Source organism: Hypomesus transpacificus, chromosome 22, assembly GCF_021917145.1.
Source record: "Hypomesus transpacificus isolate Combined female chromosome 22, fHypTra1, whole genome shotgun sequence".
NCBI classification, from domain to species: domain Eukaryota; kingdom Metazoa; phylum Chordata; class Actinopteri; order Osmeriformes; family Osmeridae; genus Hypomesus; species Hypomesus transpacificus.
In genome coordinates, this window is record NC_061081.1 from 4,902,423 (window position 1) to 4,921,497 (window position 19,075).

Below are 19,075 nucleotides of genomic sequence, written 5' to 3' on the forward strand. Positions count from 1 at the left end.
TAAACTGCTCTTAAGGTGACAGTGTAACCGCAACCAAGAAGCCGCTATCTAAGCAAATAAAACAAACAATAGTATTAAACAGCTCAAATACAATCCCTACCCCTTGCTCACCTGGTTACACATACAAAATCGGAAATGCAATGACACCAAGGTCCTCCAGGGCCTATCCTGACAATGAAGGAATGAGTGGGTGCTTGGTTAGCCCACACTAGCCCACTTTGAGTGTGTCTCGCCAAGCTTGCGCGTGTGTCAAGGGAAAGGCTGAGTGTGTGAGAATTTGGAGCAGAGGGAGACATTACATTGGAATTTTTGTTAGCAATTAGCCAAGCATGCATGTTTCAAAATTCACAAAAAATTGACTTTTAATCTTACAGTCAACTTTTTAACAGATTTGTGTACTAAACATTCTCAAGAGTCTTCATATGACCTTGTGATTGAATCAGACTATCACTTTTTGACAGGTGGATGTGTAAAGCATCATTTTAGCATTAGCAATAAATTAGATTTCCTTTATTTCAATCATTTTTGAAGATGTATAGTGAATTTTGCACATGTGAACAGCATGTAATGTCTTCCACCGATATACCAAGTTTGGTGTTGATATCTCAAAGATTTGCTGAGATTTGACCCAAATTCCTGTTTGGTTGCTTTGTTGCTAAATTTGATTGACTGTACCGGACAGCAACGGTTTTGAAAATCAAATATAAAAGTAATAACTGAATGAGGGTTGCTTTGAAGATGATGTGTGCCAATTCTGGGGAAGATTGGAAAAAAATTGTAAGAGGAGTAGGCGTTCAAAGGTTGTAGATAAAAATGGAAATTGCGGAAAATCTATATAACCGAAAATTGTGTTGAACTCGTCTTGATCCAGGGAATCCATTTGTACCTCATTTTTCATCAGTCATACTGTTCAAAAGTTGCGTGTGTTAACACAAGTCCAACTTTGACCCGTTGGTGGCCTAATGGGAGACATGAAGCTTGGTGTAAGTATAGAAGGGACTGTCCTTAATGTGTGCCAAATATCACAAAAAGTTACCATATGGTTCTATGGGCTGCCATTGACTTCCATGGTACAAGAATAGAAAAAAAATATAGCTGCGAGCAGCAATGGAGGGGCCAAGCAGTCCAGAGCAGGACATAGCACCATAGCCTCCATAGCACTTGTGCAACAATTAAGTCACAACAACCTGTTGCACTCATGCAACACACCAAGTTTGGTTGAAATATCTGTTTGCGTTCAAGAGTACCGAGAGTTGAAAGTTATTTTTCTGGTATAACACTGCAGGTCACCTCTGCTCCTCGCGGGAATGATGGAACCCGGTGTTTCCCACAGATTAGAAATCTAATTGTGGCGGGGAGGGGTGGGGGTTGTCAGACCGGGGGGGGGTTGTAATAATTCCTTTGTTAATAATTCGTTACACAGTTAATTTGTTAATCATTTGTTACATTAAATAGTAATCCAAAATGATTCACACCTTCACAAAATTAACAACAACTAACATATCATTCTGCATTATGCATGTAGCAACGCTAGTGCTAAACAACTATTTAACTGGTCGGCTCCATGACGCCGGGTAAGTAGCTAGCTCTTGAGACTTCTCACCAAAAGAACGAAGGGGAACCTTCGAGTACTGTAAGTCGCTCTGGATAAGAGTGTCTGCTAAATGACTAAATGTAAATGTGAGTAAGGTACCTAGCGAAAAGTAGCCTCAACTTTCCTCGACTTTTAGCTACGGCACTAATGCTGAAGGCTTGCTGATATAGCTGTCGGTCTTACTAGAACGGCATATGTATGCATTGTTGCTAACGTGTGCTGACGTTGTGACTGTGTGCATATGTGAGAAAGACGCATGAGTGACAGAGAGACGGAGGGAGAGCAGGGGAAAGGAAATGCAGCTGAACGAATACGCTGCGTTTTTAAACCTAAATAGCGATATAAAAAATGTTTTACAAAACGCAATATGTGGCGTCCGGTCACCGGTGTTGATTCTGTGGCGCACCGCCACAAATTAGTCTATGTGTGGGAAACACTGGAACCCAAGTTTGGTGACAATCGCACAAATGGTTGTGAGATATGCCCTTGCGCCTTGTTTGGCTGCTTCGCCAACGCATTTGATCGGCTTTAACGAACAAACGGTTTTGAAAATGGAAAATCCATCTGCTACCTTTTGTGCAGCTGGGTCTGAAGATCATGTGTGCCAAATTTGGTAAACATTGGAAAATAATTGGGGCCTGCAAAAGGTTTTTACACTTTTCCGTGAAATCCAAAATGGTGGCCGCGTCCATTCGAATTTAATGAAAAGTGATCAATAATCAGGCTTGATATCTCACAAGACATCAAGAGACAAATAAATTACTTTATTAAAGTAAACACTTCAACAGTTATTATCCAAAACACGTTTATGCTTCTGGCCACGCCCCTTTTAGTCACATGACACCATTTTCTGAGGACATCCTCAGAATACGTTTCCGAGTAAGCATACCAAATTTGGTGTCACTGCCTCAAAGAACTGCTGAGCTATGACTTAATTTCCTGTTTGGTGGCTTTTCTGCTGAATTTGATTCTACCATGTTCTACCATAACTTTTGTGAGGCTTGGTCCTTTTGAAGAAGATTTGGCAAAAATTATAGGAGGAGTAGGCTTTGAAAGGTTTTTGATAAAAGCGGAAATAACGGAAAATCTATATAACCGGTGTGACGTCACGAGAGGCTGGGTCCTGGAGGGGTGCTACATTCCCCGGGGGTGGCTGAAGCCCTGACCAGCTGTGGCTTCCTCTGCTGGGGGAGTCGGGAGCTCCATCCCTCCTTCATAGCGGGGCGTTCCCGCGCACCTGGGACTGATGAGACCCTGATGACCTGAGGGGTTTGGGTTTAAGAGGGAGAGCCACAGTTAGGTGGTGCCTGGAGTTTGGAGAGGAGGAGGATTCCTGCTTAAAGAAGAGGCGCCATGTATGTATTTGACAACTAGGGCTGTCCCCACTCAGTCAACGAGTCGATTTTTCTGGTCGATAAGCTCTTGGTCGTCTAAGATTTTTTTAGTCGAGCTGCCCTATGGCAGTGTGAGATCTGATTCCCGCTTGTGTCATCATTGCTGAATTAATGAAATGTTCTACAGAAATTGTAAATTATATTATTTAAGACAAATAAACCAACTCAAAAAATATATAATTTAAAAGAAAAGGTGTTACTGTTTTCTCTTTCGTTAATCTGCGCTGCGCTTTGTTTTGGTATTTTGCACACGCCACAAGCACAATTGGCTGCCGAACTACAAACTCTGCCATAGCCTACTTTGTCAGTGTTATTAGTCAAAATGGCAAAGAAATCTGTGGTATGGCAGCCTTTCATTAAAGTACATTTACATTTACAAAGTACCGGGTGACTCGAAAAACGCTGAATGCAAACTCTGCCAACAACGGTTTATTTTTCATAGTTCAACGTCGAATATGATGTAGCCTACCACCTGAAAAATGTAAGTTGGCCTAGCCCTACTTTGCTCTTGCTAACACGCTGGGTTGCAAAATGAATATGCCTATTATAAGAATCACATCCAAATCGAATGACATTATCTTCTCTGACCAAGACAACAAAATATTTCTCTGTTGCACCGTTCCCCACTCAGCTTCTACGTAAATTCGCATGCTGCAAGTTTTCAGGCAGTGATAAGCGCGCTCTGATGATTTGCATGTTAAACAAACAATATTTTTAATTTGTAGTACACTGTGAGAGATACTAAATACCATTGGCATTCGGTTACAACGGGACTGGTGATACAAGTCTTATTATTAGTAGGCCATTAGCGGCTAAATCTGCAATGTCCAGCAGCCATTGAGTCAGATCGGGAAAATGTTTGTACGTTTAGGTAAAGTGTTTCAAATTTCGATTAGTCGATTTTCAGACGTTTTAGTCGAGTTTTGGTCGACCAAAGAAAATCTTAGTCGGGGACAGCCATATATACAATTTTTGTTCATGCTGAAGACGTCTAATAAACTCCTTGTTTTGTTCGACTCCGGTGTTCTCGCACTACTTTGAGCTGTCCCGCTGAAGGCTGTGTAGCCTCTCATGGCATCACACATGGTGGAGGATGCGGGCACAGCTCAAGCGGTATTAGTGCATGTCGGAGGAGGACACTGAAAATTTGATTCTACGTTTTTCCCAATTGGCCCTAGGCCCCCCCAACAACACAATGGAGGCCATTTTGAGAGCCCTTGTTGCTGCCCAGTAAGCCCAGATGCAAGTGAATTCAGCTCTCGTGGAGGAGCAAAAGAAAGCCAACCTTCTGAAGGAAGAGGACTTACAGCTGCAGAGACTGATGGCCGCCGGAACGTCTGACCAATAAAGGCGAGTGACTTTACCTCCAAGATGGGGGCCACGTACGACGTTGAGGCGTACCTGCATGCTTTTGAAGCCACGGCCACTAGGGAAGCCCGGCCCAGGGAACAGTGGGTCGGACTGTTAGCCCCCTTCCTAACCGGGGAATTGGTGAGTGCTGTTCGGGACCTGAGACCAGACCAGGTGACGGACTCGATGCCCTGAAGACGGAGATCCTCAGCAGAAATGGGATCACCAAGTTTGGTATGGCCAAGCGCTTCCACAGCTGGACCTTCCAACCAGACCAGCCTCCTTGTGTGCAGATGCACGAACTTGCCCGGATCACACGGAAATGGCTGGAACAGGAGAAGAATTTGGCGCCTGCGGTAGTGGAGGCCTTTGTGGTGGATCATTACTTACGGGCCCTGTCATATGAGGCGAAACGGTTCATCAGTCAACAGGTCTTGACCACAGCCAATCTAACTGTGGAAGCTGTAGAAAAATAACAAGTCACCACAGAGATACTTCGGGCTACCAGAAAAGAACCCCGGAGTGCGTCCCAGCCACAGACGGGAGGAACCCAAGGTTTCCAACCCAGCCTCTTCAGGAGCTGACCAGCCGGGCCCAGGGAGGATCCACCGAGAAAACAAAACCCGACAGTGTTACCGGTGTGGGGAGATGGGACACATCTCCTGGCAGTGTGGGAAACCGGCGGATGAGCCTATGCCCACTGCTGAGTCCTCCAGCTCAACACCTGCCCATCGTTTTGCCTCGCTCTTGGGACTCACCGATGGCACCCCAGATCGACCTCCCACCTGCTCGGTGACTGTGAATCACCATGAAGTGGAGGCCTTGCTAGATTCAGGTAGCCGGGCCACCCTGGTGCGTAAGGACCTGGTGGGTCCATTGTGTTTGGCCCAGGAAAAGTCCTCCCAGTTTGCTGTGTCCATGGAGACACCGGAGATTACCCCCCTCACTGAACTCACAATAACCACTACCCGGAGAACAATGCTCACGGAGGTGGGCGTGGTTGATTCCCTTCCCGTTCCTGTCCTAATTGGACGAGACTTCCCGGCCTTTCACCAGTTGTGGAGGGAGACTCAGGAGAGGCTAGTCCGAGTACCCCGGAAGCGGAGAGGTAGGACATCCTGAGAATACTCAAGTGCAATCCCTCACTCCAGCCTGTGCTTTTGCAGGGATGGCAGGTGCCCAGGCTTACACAGAGACGGGTCCAGACACGGGAGAAAAGGACGTGGCCCAGGAAAGCGCTCCAATCTCCAGTGAGGAAGACATCCAAGGCACCAAATAACTTCCCCCTCTCACAGGCCAGTATGGTACGGCCCAGTTACAAGATCCCACTCTAACTAATGCCCTAAGAAATGTGCAGGTGTTGGAGGGAGTAGTCCTAGGGGATAAGACTAGCCCTACCTACCCCCATTTCCCAGTAAGCCGGGGGTTGGTATATCAGGTAGTAAAGAAAAATGACGAAGTGTATGAACAGCTCCTTGTACCACAGCCCTATCGAGCCACTGTACTCCACTTAGCACACACATACCCCCTGGGGGCCCACCTAGGGGAAGAGAGGTGGCGCCAAAGCCCTCATAGAAATCCGCTCGTTCCCATGCCGATTATCGACACTCCTTTTGAGAGGATTCGACTGGACATAGTCGGGCCCTTACCGAAAAGTGCAAGGGGGCATCAATACATTCTGGTCATCCTGGACTATGCGTCCCGATATCCTGAGGCCATCCCGCTGCGGAAGGCTACATCCAGACACATCGCCAAGGAACTGTTCCTTCTCTCGACTAGTTTGGGAATCCCAAAGGAGATATTGACGGACCAAGGGACTCCGTTTATGTCCAGGGTGATGAAGGAACTCTGCGCTTTACTGAAGATTAAACATCTGAGAACCTCAGTCTACCACCCCCAGACGGATGGGTTAGTCGAACGCTTTAACAAAACACTAAAATCCATGCTGCGGAAGGCGGTTGGGGAAGATGGGCGCAACTGGGATCAGCTGCTACTATACCTACTGTTTGCGGTGAGAGAGGTACCTCAGTCTTCAATTGGTTTTTCACCCTTTGAGCTCTTGCTTTCCTACAAGCCCAGAGGACTATAGGACATCGCCAAGGAGGCCTGGGAGGAGCAGCCATGCCAACAGTGGACCCTGATCGAGCATGTCGGGGCCATTAGGGAGAGGATGAAGGCCATCTATCCCATGATGCGGGAACACATGGAGACCGCTCAACGGCAACAGCAAACCTCTTACAAACGATCTGCTCAACCCAGAGAGTTTAAGCCGGGGGACAGAGTGCTGGTCCTGGTGCCAACCGTGGAGTGTCAATTCCTGGCAACCTGGCAAGGACCATATGAGGTCATTGAACGTATGGGAAAGGTAAACTACAAGGTTAGGCAACCTGATAAAAAAAAAACCTGAGCAGATTTATCACGTTAACCTCTTAAAGAAGTGGCACGCCAGGGAGGCGCTGTAAAGTTGTAAACCCCCCCCCAGAGTCCCAGGAACCAGTGCGAGAAGAGGTTCAGATGGGTCCAAGCCTGTCCCCACATCAACGGCAGATGGCCCTGGAACTGGTGGACCGTAACCGAGATGTTTTCTCCTCCCTCCCCGGGGACACGGAGGTGATCCAACACGAGATCCGCACCGTGACCGGCAAAACAAAGCGCCCATACCGCGTGCCGGAGGCTCGTAAAGTGGCTAACCAGGAGGAGGTAAGGAAGCTGGAGCTGGGAGTGATCGAAGAGTCCCAAAGTGCCTGGGCAAGTACTATTGTACTAGCTCTCAAACCAGACGGGTCAGTACGGTTTTGTAATGACTTTCGGAAGTTGAACGAAGTGTCTGAATTTGATGCATACCCAATGCCTTGTGTCAATGATTTATAGACTCCTTAGGGTGTGGTTGCTTCCTAACTACTCTTGACCTCACAAAAGGCGACTGGCAGGTGCCCCTGACCCCGGCGTCTAAGGTGAAGACGGCCTTTGCCACACCGGAGGGGCTCTACCAGATAAGTTGGGCTGGCAGCCAGGCTAGGGAAATGCTGTGTTCAGTTACTTTATTAAAAAAAGGAAGCCGTTTCTACTGTGGCGAGCTTGGTTAGATTTGACCCAAGTATAAACAGCTGCAATTCAGTCATATTTTGACATATTAAGGTGATTGTGGTAGGAAGATGATTAGATGACATTAGATGGCTCGTGATGACATTTCCAAAGTATCGTCTCCATACGGTAAACCGTCGCTGAATCAAGGGATCACGTCCGCTTTGGCGTGCTCTTTGTCAAAATCGTTTGCGCATTATTCGTGAACGGTTTGACTTATCGATAACATTTTGATAACTTTTTGTCGGCATGGTCTAAAGATGATCTGTCACGATTTTCATGAAATTCGGAGCAACATTCTAGGAGGAGTATGAAAAAGGTGTCATTTCTCAAAATACAAACTCTTCGGGACGACAATGATGCAATGACATAGGGTTCAGTCGAATCGTCTGCATCTAAGGAATCCAATTTCTAGTCCAACTTTGACACGTTGGTGGTGCTAGAGTAATCTAAGGGGAGACATGAAACTTGGTGTGAGTAGAGAAGGGACTGTCCTTGATGAGTGTGCCAAATTTCACAAAAAGTTACTGTATGGTTTTAGGGGCTGCCATTGACTCCCATTGCAAAAGAAAAAAAACTAAGCTTACAATAACAATAGGTTTCCTCCTTACGGAGGAATCCTAATGAACCAATGAAACGTGAGAATAGCAGAAAAGTTATCAGATTACCACATGAGTAATTCAAGAGTGGCCGTCTTGGTCAGCCAGTGCAGCTTCTCCAGAGCAACTGCTGTGGTAGTTTATATTTAGGGCTGGGCCATAAATCGATGAAAAATACTATCAAAGTAATGACTTCCCTCAATAAAGATATCGTAACATCAATTCATTTTCAATAATGTTGATAATGTCAAAGAATAATTAGGAACAGCTGTCCATTTAATTGATGTGATGCAGCAGGAAGTTGTGGAGAAATGGGCTCCCACTAAAATACACTGAGCATCTCGAGTGGAATAGCTAATATTAACTGCCGAAAATGAGTCTTAGCCATGGCGAGGGAACAACTTCCAATGAATAAATTATTGATAAAAAGGGTTTGTCTTTTTCAGTTATTTGGAAGTGGTTTGGATTTTTTAAATCCGACAAAGAGCAGAGCAATGTTCAGTGCAAATTCTGTTGTAAACAGGTGGCTACCAAGTCTGGTAATACGACAAACCTTTTTTTACCACCTGGAGCAAAAACAGTAATTGGAACATGCAGAAAGTGTGAGTTTGCGCCAAGGTATTAATAAAAGCTTAAGTTACTTGACCCCAGGTACGTGCTCCCTACAAACATTTCTCTCACACCGCGCTGCCTAAACTTTATGCCGAGTGTAAGGGAAAAAGTTGAGGAAAAGACTTATTTTACTACGGATCTGTGGTCTATCGTTTTAATTATCATTATCGAATGGAAATATAAATATCTACATCGATAATTCTTTACCCATATCGCCCAGCCCTACCTATATTCTTGTCAAACTTCTCCAGAGCAACTGCACAAGCTCTGATGACGACACAGCTATTTCAAGATTGGCCAGACTCAAGTTCAAGTCTTTTATTTGTCTCACACTTATTATGACCTTATTTCTTAGATTTCTTTGACCAAAAAATCTATGCAATAAGGGACAAACTACAGACTAGTCCTGGAGGAGTGGCTATCACCACTGATTTTCCCTCTGTACCCAGCATGCTGCATGTTGAGGCTCTCACTCACTTTAACCCTATTTCTATGGAAGCGTTCATCAAGCTGATAGATTCCTTGAAACCCACTAGCTGCCTTCTCGATCCCCTCCCTGCCAAACTTTGTAGGGAGCTTCTCCCTATTATTGGACCACCCATGCTTAGTATTATTAATGAATCTATTGTAACTGGACAAGTCCCTGACGATTTCAAACAAGCTATTATTAAGCCCCTTCTTAAAAACCAAACCTGGATCCAGGTTGTCTTAGCAATTACAGGCCAATTTCAAATTTGCCATTTCTCTCCAAAATTTTAGAAAAAGCTGTGGCAAAACAGCTTACTGAGCACCTCTCCTCAAATCAGATCTATGAACCTCTCCAGTCTGGATTTCGTCTTCACCACAGCACTGAAACTGCATTAGCCAAGGTAGTCAATTATCTATTATTAGCCTCTGACGCGGGCTTTAGTTCTGTCCTGGTTCTTCTAGACCTAAGTGCAGCTTTTGACACTGTGGATCATGAGATTCTCCTGGAACGTATCGAGAACTATGTTGGGATTTCTGGTACTTCACTTCAGTGGTTTAGATCGTATCTATCTGATAGATCACAATATGTCCACTATGATGGTTGCTCATCCAGGAGCTCCACTGTAAAATACGGAGTACCACAGGGTTCAGTTCTAGGCCCTCTGTTATTTTCACTCTATATGTTGCCTTTAGGAAACATAATTAGAAGTTTTGGGGTACATTTTCACTGTTATGCAGAGGATACTCAGCTATACAGGTCTCAGAAAATTTGAATATTGTGATAAAGTTCTTTATTTTCTGTAATGCAATTAAAAAAACAAAAATGTCATGCATTCTGGATTCATTACAAATCAACTGAAATATTGCAAGCCTTTTATTCTAGCCTTTTATTCTATTCTAACCCTATTTAATATTGCTGATTATGGCTTACAGCTTAAGAAAACTCAAATATCCTATCTCTAAATATTAGTTTAGTAATCACTTCACTAGTAATCTGAAGGTTGCCAGTTCAATTCCCGGCCGGTGCACATGACGTTGTGTCCTTGGGCAAGGCACTTCACCCTACTTGCCTCGGGAAGAATGTCCCTGTACTTACTGTAAGTCGCTCTGGATAAGAGCGTCTGCTAAATGACTAAATGTAAATGTAATGTAGATGTTATATGGTCAAATTTTCTGGATCTGGTCAGTAGTCTAGCAGCAGCATTTTGTTTAGCAAGTTGTAATTTTTTAATGTAGGTGCTTGAGAGGCCACAGAATAATACATTGCAGTAGTCCAATGGGGATGTAACAAATGCATGTATTCGTTTTTCAGCATCATCCTTTGAGAGGAAATTTCTTGTTTTAGCTATGTTACATAGATGGAAAAATTCAGTTTTGGTAATGTGCTTAATATGGTACTCGAACGAGAGGTCTGGGTCCATTGTGACTCCTAGATTTTTGACTAGCTGGCTTTGGGAGACTTTGATGCCGTTTAGGTCTAGGGTGAGATCGTCTAAATTATTTCTGTATTTTTTAGGTCCAAAAATTTGCACCTCTGTTTTATCCAAATTGAGAAGCAGGAAATTTGCTGTCATCCAAGTTCTTAGCCCAGAAACACATGTTTCCAGAGTGTGTGGTAGTTCTCCATGGTTTAGGGACATGTATAGCTGGTTGTCATCTGCATTGCAGTGAACATTTACTCCGGAGCTTCTAATCGTTTCCTAAAGGCAGCATGTAGAGAGAAAATAGCAGAGGGCCTAGGACAGAACCCTGTGGTACGTGCATTTTTTTCAGTGGAGCTCCTGGTTGAGCGGCCGTCAGAGTGGACAAATTGTGATCTGTCAGATAGATACGATCTAAACCACTGGAGTGCCGTACCAGAGATCCCAACATAGTTCTCCATACGTTCCAGGAGAATTTGATGATTCACAGTGTCAAATGCTGCACTGAGGTCCAGGAGAACCAGGACAGAGAGAGAGCCTGCGTCAAAGGCTAATAGTAGAACATCAACTACCTTGGCTATTGCAGTTTCAGTGCTGTGGTGAGGGGTTCATACAACTGATTTGAGGAAAGGTGTTCAGTGAGCTGTTGTACCACAACTTTTTCCAGATTTTTTTTGAGAAATGGCAGATTTGAAATTGGCCTGTTGTTGCTAAGAGATCCAGGTTAGTTTTTTTAAGTAGGGGCTTAATAATTGCTTTTTTTAAATGATCAAGGCCAGTTACAATAGATTCATTAATAATACTAAGCATCCGAACACTGGCCGCATGTAGCAGAGCACGGGCGTGACATCACACGCAGCAGGTCCGCTATTCTTGAAGACACAGTAGCCGGCAGCTTTTATCGCTTTGGTTCAACTGCCTGTTACGGCGCATAAATATATATATTTTTTCTAAATGCTAGTATCATACCATTCCTAAAAAGCCAGTACCTCTGTACGGTACCAGTACCGGTATACCGTGCAACACTAGCCGCAAATGACGTTGTTTGGGTAAGCATTTCAATCAAATAGTGAAAAATAATTCAAATATAGTAAGCCGCCAGTTTGGCTTGCTCTATTTGCATCCCAACCCCTTCACTCTGATTGGTCCTCTGGTATGCAGCGAGTTGAAATTAAATGAAACTAGGGAGTATGGGAAATAGGGAAATTCTGTATAGTTATTTTTAGTTAATTCGCTTTTCCAACTGATTTTCAGCTGCTTTCAAAGGGTCTGGATAGCGAAAAAAACAACAATATAAAGTGGATAGACTTTCAGGATAATTTGTTTTCATAAATTAATATGTTTACTGATGTCAAAACTGCCTAAGTAATGTGCCTGAATGTACCAAACTAATGTGATTAAAAAAGGCACTCGCAATTAAATGAAACTAAGCGTAGTAATGAAAATAGGGAAATTCTGTTTAGTTATTTCAAGTTCAAGTCTTTTATTTGTCAGGTACACAGAACAACACAAGGTTAGACTGGGCACTGAAATTCTTAAGACAAGACAACGCAAGCACCTGGCATAACATAACATATAAGTACACGGAACAAATTTACATCTATGCTGAGCTTAAATAAGTGAAACTTCCTAAATATACAGATAGCAATAATAAATGATTATACTAACCCTAACACTAAAACTTACGGAGCCCCTAAAGGGACATGAAAAAAAAAAAAAAAAATGGAAAAAAAAAAAAAATATGAAAAAAAAAAAAAAAAATGGAAAAAAAAAAAAATTCTTTAAATTTCTCGTGCGCACCAGAAACTTTCTGGTGAGCACAAGAAACTTTCTGGTGCTCACGAGAAAGTTTCTGGTGCGCACGAAAAACTTTCTCGTGCGCACGAGAAACTTTCTGGTGAGCACGAGAAAGTTTCTGGTGAGCACGAGAAAGTTTCTGGTGCGCACGAGAAACTTTCTGGTGCGCACAAGAAACTTTCTGGTGAGCCCGAGAAGTCAAGACTAGTGAGAATGGATGCCAAGGAGGAGGTATTCATCTTCCTGAAAACCCAAAGAATATGGAAGCAAATCGTGACCAAAATTCTAATGAAAATGGATTTCCAGAAATGCATTTTCATTTTAAGAATGTGGCTGCATTATTTGACTCATAAATCAAATTAGTATTCAATCATCCTATTTGCATTTTCATTTTCTTCTTTAAGACTGCTCATTCTTTCCCTTAATTAAAATGAAAACGAAAAAGACATTTGAAATTTAATTTTCAAAATATGCCCCAGCAAATAGATACCAAAATTCAATTTGAAATGTAAAATTTGAAAATGAAAATGCATTTCCAGAAATGCATTTTCATTTTAAGAACGTGGCTGCAAAATCGTGACCACAATTCAAATTCAAATGCATTTCCAGAATTGCATTTTCATTTTCAAGAACGTGGCTGCAAAATCGTGACCACAATTCAAATTCAAATGCATTTCCAGAAATGCATTTTCATTTTAAGAACGTGGCTGCAAAATCGTGACCACAATTCAAATTCAAATGTATTTCCAGAAATGCATTTTCATTTTAAGAATGTGGCTGCATTATTTGACTCATAAATCAAATTAGTACTGATTAGTACTGAGCGGACATTGCATTTTCATTTTCATGTTCTGCCCGCAAAGAACTGCCCATAATTCGAAAACGAAAATGCATTCTGAGCGGCGCAGTAGAGTGACGTCAGTAGCCGCTCTTCTTCAGCTCCCTGCTGACCGAGCTACCCATCTTGTTCGGTAGGGGGCGGTGTGCACATACGCATTGCATTACATGACAAATGTGCCGGGAAATTGATTGAATTGCCGGGTCTTTAGAGGACGCATCACAGATCATGGCGCTCCCTCAAATTGTGCAGACACTGATAGAATTAGCTGAGCTGGTAGAAACTAATAATATATCTGAGTCTGATGCCCGTGACCGAGTAGAACAAGTCACAGAGAGCTTGGCTGCATACTCTGCCGTCACAGACGTACACATTATTGAGGTTGCCATAGTAAACCTCTCTTCAGTCCTGGAACGGCTGGATGCTGTGGAGCCTCAAATGGGACGGGGACGACCAACCATCCACATCCCGTTCGAGTCCATCGAAAACTATTTATTAAATGGTTTAAAAATAAAGGACATAGCGGAGCTGTTGTCGGCCACCAGACCATCCGTCGGAGGATGCAAAGCAACGGATTTACGGAGCTAGAAAGCTGACAAAAGTATCTGAATTTGAATATGAAAGATCTGAAATATTTGTGTCTCGAATTTCATAAAACTGAAATATATTGCTGTTGAGTATATAATATCTGAATTATTTGTATGCCAAATTTAATACAACTGAATTATTTTGATCCAAAAATAAAACATTCTAAAATTCAGATTGCAGGAATTCAGATTCTTGAAATTCAGATTGCGGAAATTCAAATTCAGATTGCGGAAATTCAGATTTTGTCTGAACCAGGCCAAAGGTGAAACAGCTTGCTTTCACAGGAAAAAGTAGACCATTTAATAAATAGTTTTCGATGGACTCGAACGGGATGTGGATGGTTGGTCGTCCCCGTCCCATTTGAGGCTCCACAGCATCCAGCCGTTCCAGGACTGAAGAGAGGTTTACTATGGCAACCTCATTAATGTGTACGTCTGTGACGGCAGAGTATGCAGCCAAGCTCTCTGTGACTTGTTCTACTCGGTCACGGGCATCAGACTCAGATATATTATTAGTTTCTACCAGCTCAGCTAATTCTATCAGTGTCTGCACAATTTGAGGGAGCGCCATGATCTGTGATGCGTCCTCTAAAGACCCGGCAATTCAATCAATTTCCCGGCACATTTGTCATGTAATGCAATGCGTATGTGCACACCGCCCCCTACCGAACAAGATGGGTAGCTCGGTCAGCAGGGAGCTGAAGAAGAGCGGCTACTGACGTCACTCTACTGCGCCGCTCAGAATGCATTTTCGTTTTCGAATTATGGGCAGTTCTTTGCGGGCAGAACATGAAAATGAAAATGCAATGTCCGCTCAGTACTAATCAGTACTAATTTGATTTATGAGTCAAATAATGCAGCCACATTCTTAAAATGAAAATGCATTTCTGGAAATACATTTGAATTTGAATTGTGGTCACGATTTTGCAGCCACGTTCTTAAAATGAAAATGCATTTCTGGAAATGCATTTGAATTTGAATTGTGGTCACGATTTTGCAGCCACGTTCTTGAAAATGAAAATGCAATTCTGGAAATGCATTTGAATTTGAATTGTGGTCACGATTTTGCAGCCACGTTCTTAAAATGAAAATGCATTTCTGGAAATGCATTTTCATTTTCAAATTTTACATGTCAAATTGAATTTTGGTATCTATTTGCTGGGGCATATTTTGAAAATTAAATTTCAAATGTCTTTTTCGTTTTCATTTTAATTAAGGGAAAGAATGAGCAGTCTTAAAGAAGAAAATGAAAATGCAAATAGGATGATTGAATACTAATTTGATTTATGAGTCAAATAATGCAGCCACATTCTTAAAATGAAAATGCATTTCTGGAAATGCATTTTCATTTGAATTTTGGTCACGATTTGCTTCCATAAAAGAAATTTACCGGATAGTGTTATCAACAAACTTAAAGATGATAAGGTAGGCTACGACTTCAAGCTGTGAATGTGAAATATCAACTTCAACCACATATAATAACGTTAGCTGTAACGTACGTTGTTAGGACAAGTGTGCTAGCTAGCAGTTAATGATCCTTTCCCACCCGTTTTGGCCATTTGGTGTTTTTTCCAAATGTTTTGACATAATGTTCGCCTAAATGTCAAAACGAGTCACCAAATTTGCCTTCCTGTTTTCAGATCGACATTAAAGTCATAAACGTTATGACTGATGACGAATTAAAGCAGTATATAGAGAGATGGGGACCGACTCGCACTGAGAGCATTTTGTCGTCAAGGAACTGAGACAAAAGAAAGTGTAGTGAAACCCAGTCTCATACAGAGAGTAAGAGACAGACTAAGGGAACGGGAACAACTGAAAACATCTGCCGACAATGGCACCGCAGCAGGCCCAAGCCGTAAAGTTGGCAACAGCTATGCAACCAAAGACAACCGACGGATTGAAATGGGATGGCTCCACTACGATAAAGTGGATTTTCATCAAGTCAGAACAAAACATGGAGGTGGAACACGGCACCTGACTGTTGAGAAAACCGTTACTATGGAGGAGCTACTGGAGATTGGCAAAGGCTTGTTCTTTCCAAATGGACAATCTTCGAAAGGACTGGTTGAAGGCCTTCAATTTGATATCCGGGATTTCAGTCACAACCCTGTACCCCTTGAGAGCACGGTGAGCCAGCTATACGACCAGACTAAACTACGAATGCTACGCATCTATACCTGCTCCAGACAAAATGATCAAATTGACCCTGATGACGTCTCAATACTTCTTTCTGATACATCATCGGACTTCGAGCCTACAAAGGAGAGTCCAATGAAGGTACATTCTTATCCGTCACATTTCTGTTATTAAATATGTTGCTATAGAAATCATTAGACACAAAAATTAACTAATTGAAATATGGTTTAAATGTAAGCAACTGTTCGATGATGAATTGAATGCACACAGAAAATAAAATGCATTAAAAGGTTTAGTAGTTCACATTAAACTGTAGTATCCATTGGTTAACAAAAAAGAGACCATGTTTTTTTAGCCAGTAATATGTATCATATGTTGTATTTCTGTTTTGTTCCTAAACATACAAAAAATGATTAATCACTATGGGTGCAGACTACTTATGCCTGCATGTCACACCTACCTCAGGTGCATTATGACACAGTACTATGTCATGTAAAAATTTGTGCATTTGATTAGAGTGTATTATTTTCAAAGGGTAGCCCATCTAATAAGATCCACCTCATTCCACACTGTAGCCTTAGTCTATGTACTGTGCTGCATATTCACTGCTGTTCTCAGAGATTTATCAGAGATAGGCAGATAGAAAGCTGTCATTATCCAACCCATGTGAAAGAGTAAGCTTGCAAAAGAAAAATTATGCTATGTGCTCAATCTGAGATTAGTGTTGTGTTGCAGGAGCATAAGAATTGTAAATTCAATTTCATAATATTCATCCCACTTTTTTCTATCCCGTCATACAAGGTAACATAGCTGTGCAAATCTATAATTTGCTAATTTATTTGTAGACCAGGAAAGTGCAGAGGCGATCTCTAAGGAACAAAACCAGAAAATACCAATCCGAGAAAACTGGAAATGATCATCAGGTGGACCATCTACAGAGATCTTCCAATTCAGCACCCAGTGTTTCAACAGAGAGAAACGATGAAAGAGTAAGCTTCGATGGAAATAGTTTTCACAGGCCCAATCTGCTATGCATGTGTATATACACACACATATACAGTATTAATATACATTTAATGTTTAACAGACAGGAGAACCAATAATTCAAGACCAGCCCCTCCTCGCAGAGGTCCTCAACTCACCATCTTACGATGATGTTGGGATTCATTCTGGCCACTCCACGAGTAGGCTTGGATCTGAAGAAGAGTATGTAATGACTGGGTCATATCAAGATGCAGAAGAGTTGCCCTGTGAAGACTCCGATTTCCGTCTCGCCTTTGACATCCAGGAAACTCTTGAAGACTCTGAAGTACAATTTGGACCCATTTCTGATTATGATGGTGATGATCAAGACTACACTCTTCCCTGGAATCCACATGACCTCACCACCACGCAGGTATATTGTAATAGTGGAGTTGTTTCTAATGAAGCTGCAAAAACGTAACTGTCATGATTTGATGATGTTATTTTTTAATTAAGTTTGTTCCTTCAGCCCAAGCTGTTTTAAGATTAAATCTGTTATAAAAAATAAAAGGAGTAAATCCATAGCATAATCTTTTTGAGAATAATGAACAACTAATAATTTAAGAAATGTGATGACACCATATTTATTTTTTGTGAAAATGTTGCAGCATTCATCACTGAACGACGGACCTGTATTGTTAAACAGTATTCCTGCATCACCAGAAAAAAATGAAAAAGAAGTCCAGTATGTGAAATTAAGACGAGTAAGCATAGTTCAAGATGTGCTTAATGTCTTCATGGACCCCAAAGTACTCACGGTTAATCTAAAAATGGAGTTAAAAAATGAGAAAGCGGTGGACAGTGATGGTGTATCAAGAGAGGTGTACTCTGCGTTCTGGGAACACTTCTTGGAACAGTGTGAGGGGGAAGATGAACGAGTGCCCAGATTGCAACCAGACTATTCTGAGAAGGAATGGCAAGCTGTTGGAAGAGTTTGGTTGAAAGGATATTTGGACCACAACATCCTCCCAATCAGACTGTCACCAGCTTTTATTCTTGCCTGTTGTCAAGGAGTCAGTTCAGTGGATGAAGAACTCTTGATGATGTCATTTGCCAGGTTTCTTTCAGTGTCTGAGCGAGCATCGGTTGAACAAGCACTACAGGGCAACATGGATGAAACTGCTGAGGAGGACTTACTTGACCTTTTCTCAAGGATGGGCTCACACATCCTGCCTTCTAAAGACAACCTCCGGCCTGCCATTTTAACAATGGCACACAAAGTTCTTCTTCAAGAGCCAAAGTTCATAATTGACTGTTTCCACTCCAGTATTCACTGTATTCACAATGCTGTCCCCATGTCCATAACAAAAGACAGCATAATGGAACTTTATGAATCTAAGAGGCCAACAAACAAGAAAGTAGCCAAGATAATAAAGCCATCAAGTGAGAACCTGAATCAACAGGAGCAAACAGCACTTAACCACCTGCTGCGGTATGTGAGAAGCACTGACCAAAAAAAACTTGAGATATTCTTGCGCTTCTGCACAGGATCCACAGTACTGTGCAAAGGCACAATCGAAGTAACTTTTAACAGGTTGTGTGGTTTAAGTCGCAGGCCTGTGGCACACACATGTGGAGCAGTTCTTGAATTGCCATGCACCTACAGTTCATACCCAGACTTTCGTGCAGAGTTTGACAGCATCCTATCTGGCAATTGCTTTGAAATGAATATTTTGTAATGGACGGACGGGATCTTACACACTGCTATGTCCATCTTCAAAGTTACATTATGTATCTGATGGCAGTGTCCGGATCCTTTGCATAGACCATTGCTATTAGTTTAACATTGTCAGCACTGTCATTGCCGCAAGACATGAATAAGAGTTACACAACTCATCTGAAAAAGGAATGTTATTGCCAATTTAATGTTCATTGGGAGTCTGAAACTGTATTCAAGTCCAAAATACAAGTTTTGTTTATGCATACTGATGAGTCTGTCAGACCTGTGTTTATGTGTATGCATTAATTTACCAGGCATGTGCAAATGTTACATGTTCATGTGCATATTTTATGCAGTTGAAATACTGTACATGTCAGAATTTGATAAAATGGCTGTGAGTGCACATTCCATTTCGAAAGGGATGGCTATTTTGGTTGGAGCCACATAGCAATAGCAAAATATTGTTAAATAAAAAAAACTTAATTCTTCATTCATAACATGCCTTCTTG

General features: G+C 42.2%; 1 protein-coding gene across 1 annotated transcript; it reads left to right on the forward strand.

The window, feature by feature from the left end:
* Nucleotides 1-15,478: 15,478 nt before the first annotated feature.
* LOC124484786 lies at nt 15,479-19,063 on the forward strand. Its single transcript, XM_047045880.1, has 4 exons — nt 15,479-16,024; nt 16,729-16,872; nt 16,971-17,279; nt 17,515-19,063. The coding sequence occupies exons 1-4, from the start codon at nt 15,650-15,652 to the stop codon at nt 18,583-18,585; spliced, it is 1,899 nt and encodes a 632-aa protein (XP_046901836.1). The 5' UTR covers nt 15,479-15,649; the 3' UTR covers nt 18,586-19,063.
* The last annotated feature ends 12 nt before the right edge of the window (nt 19,064-19,075 follow it).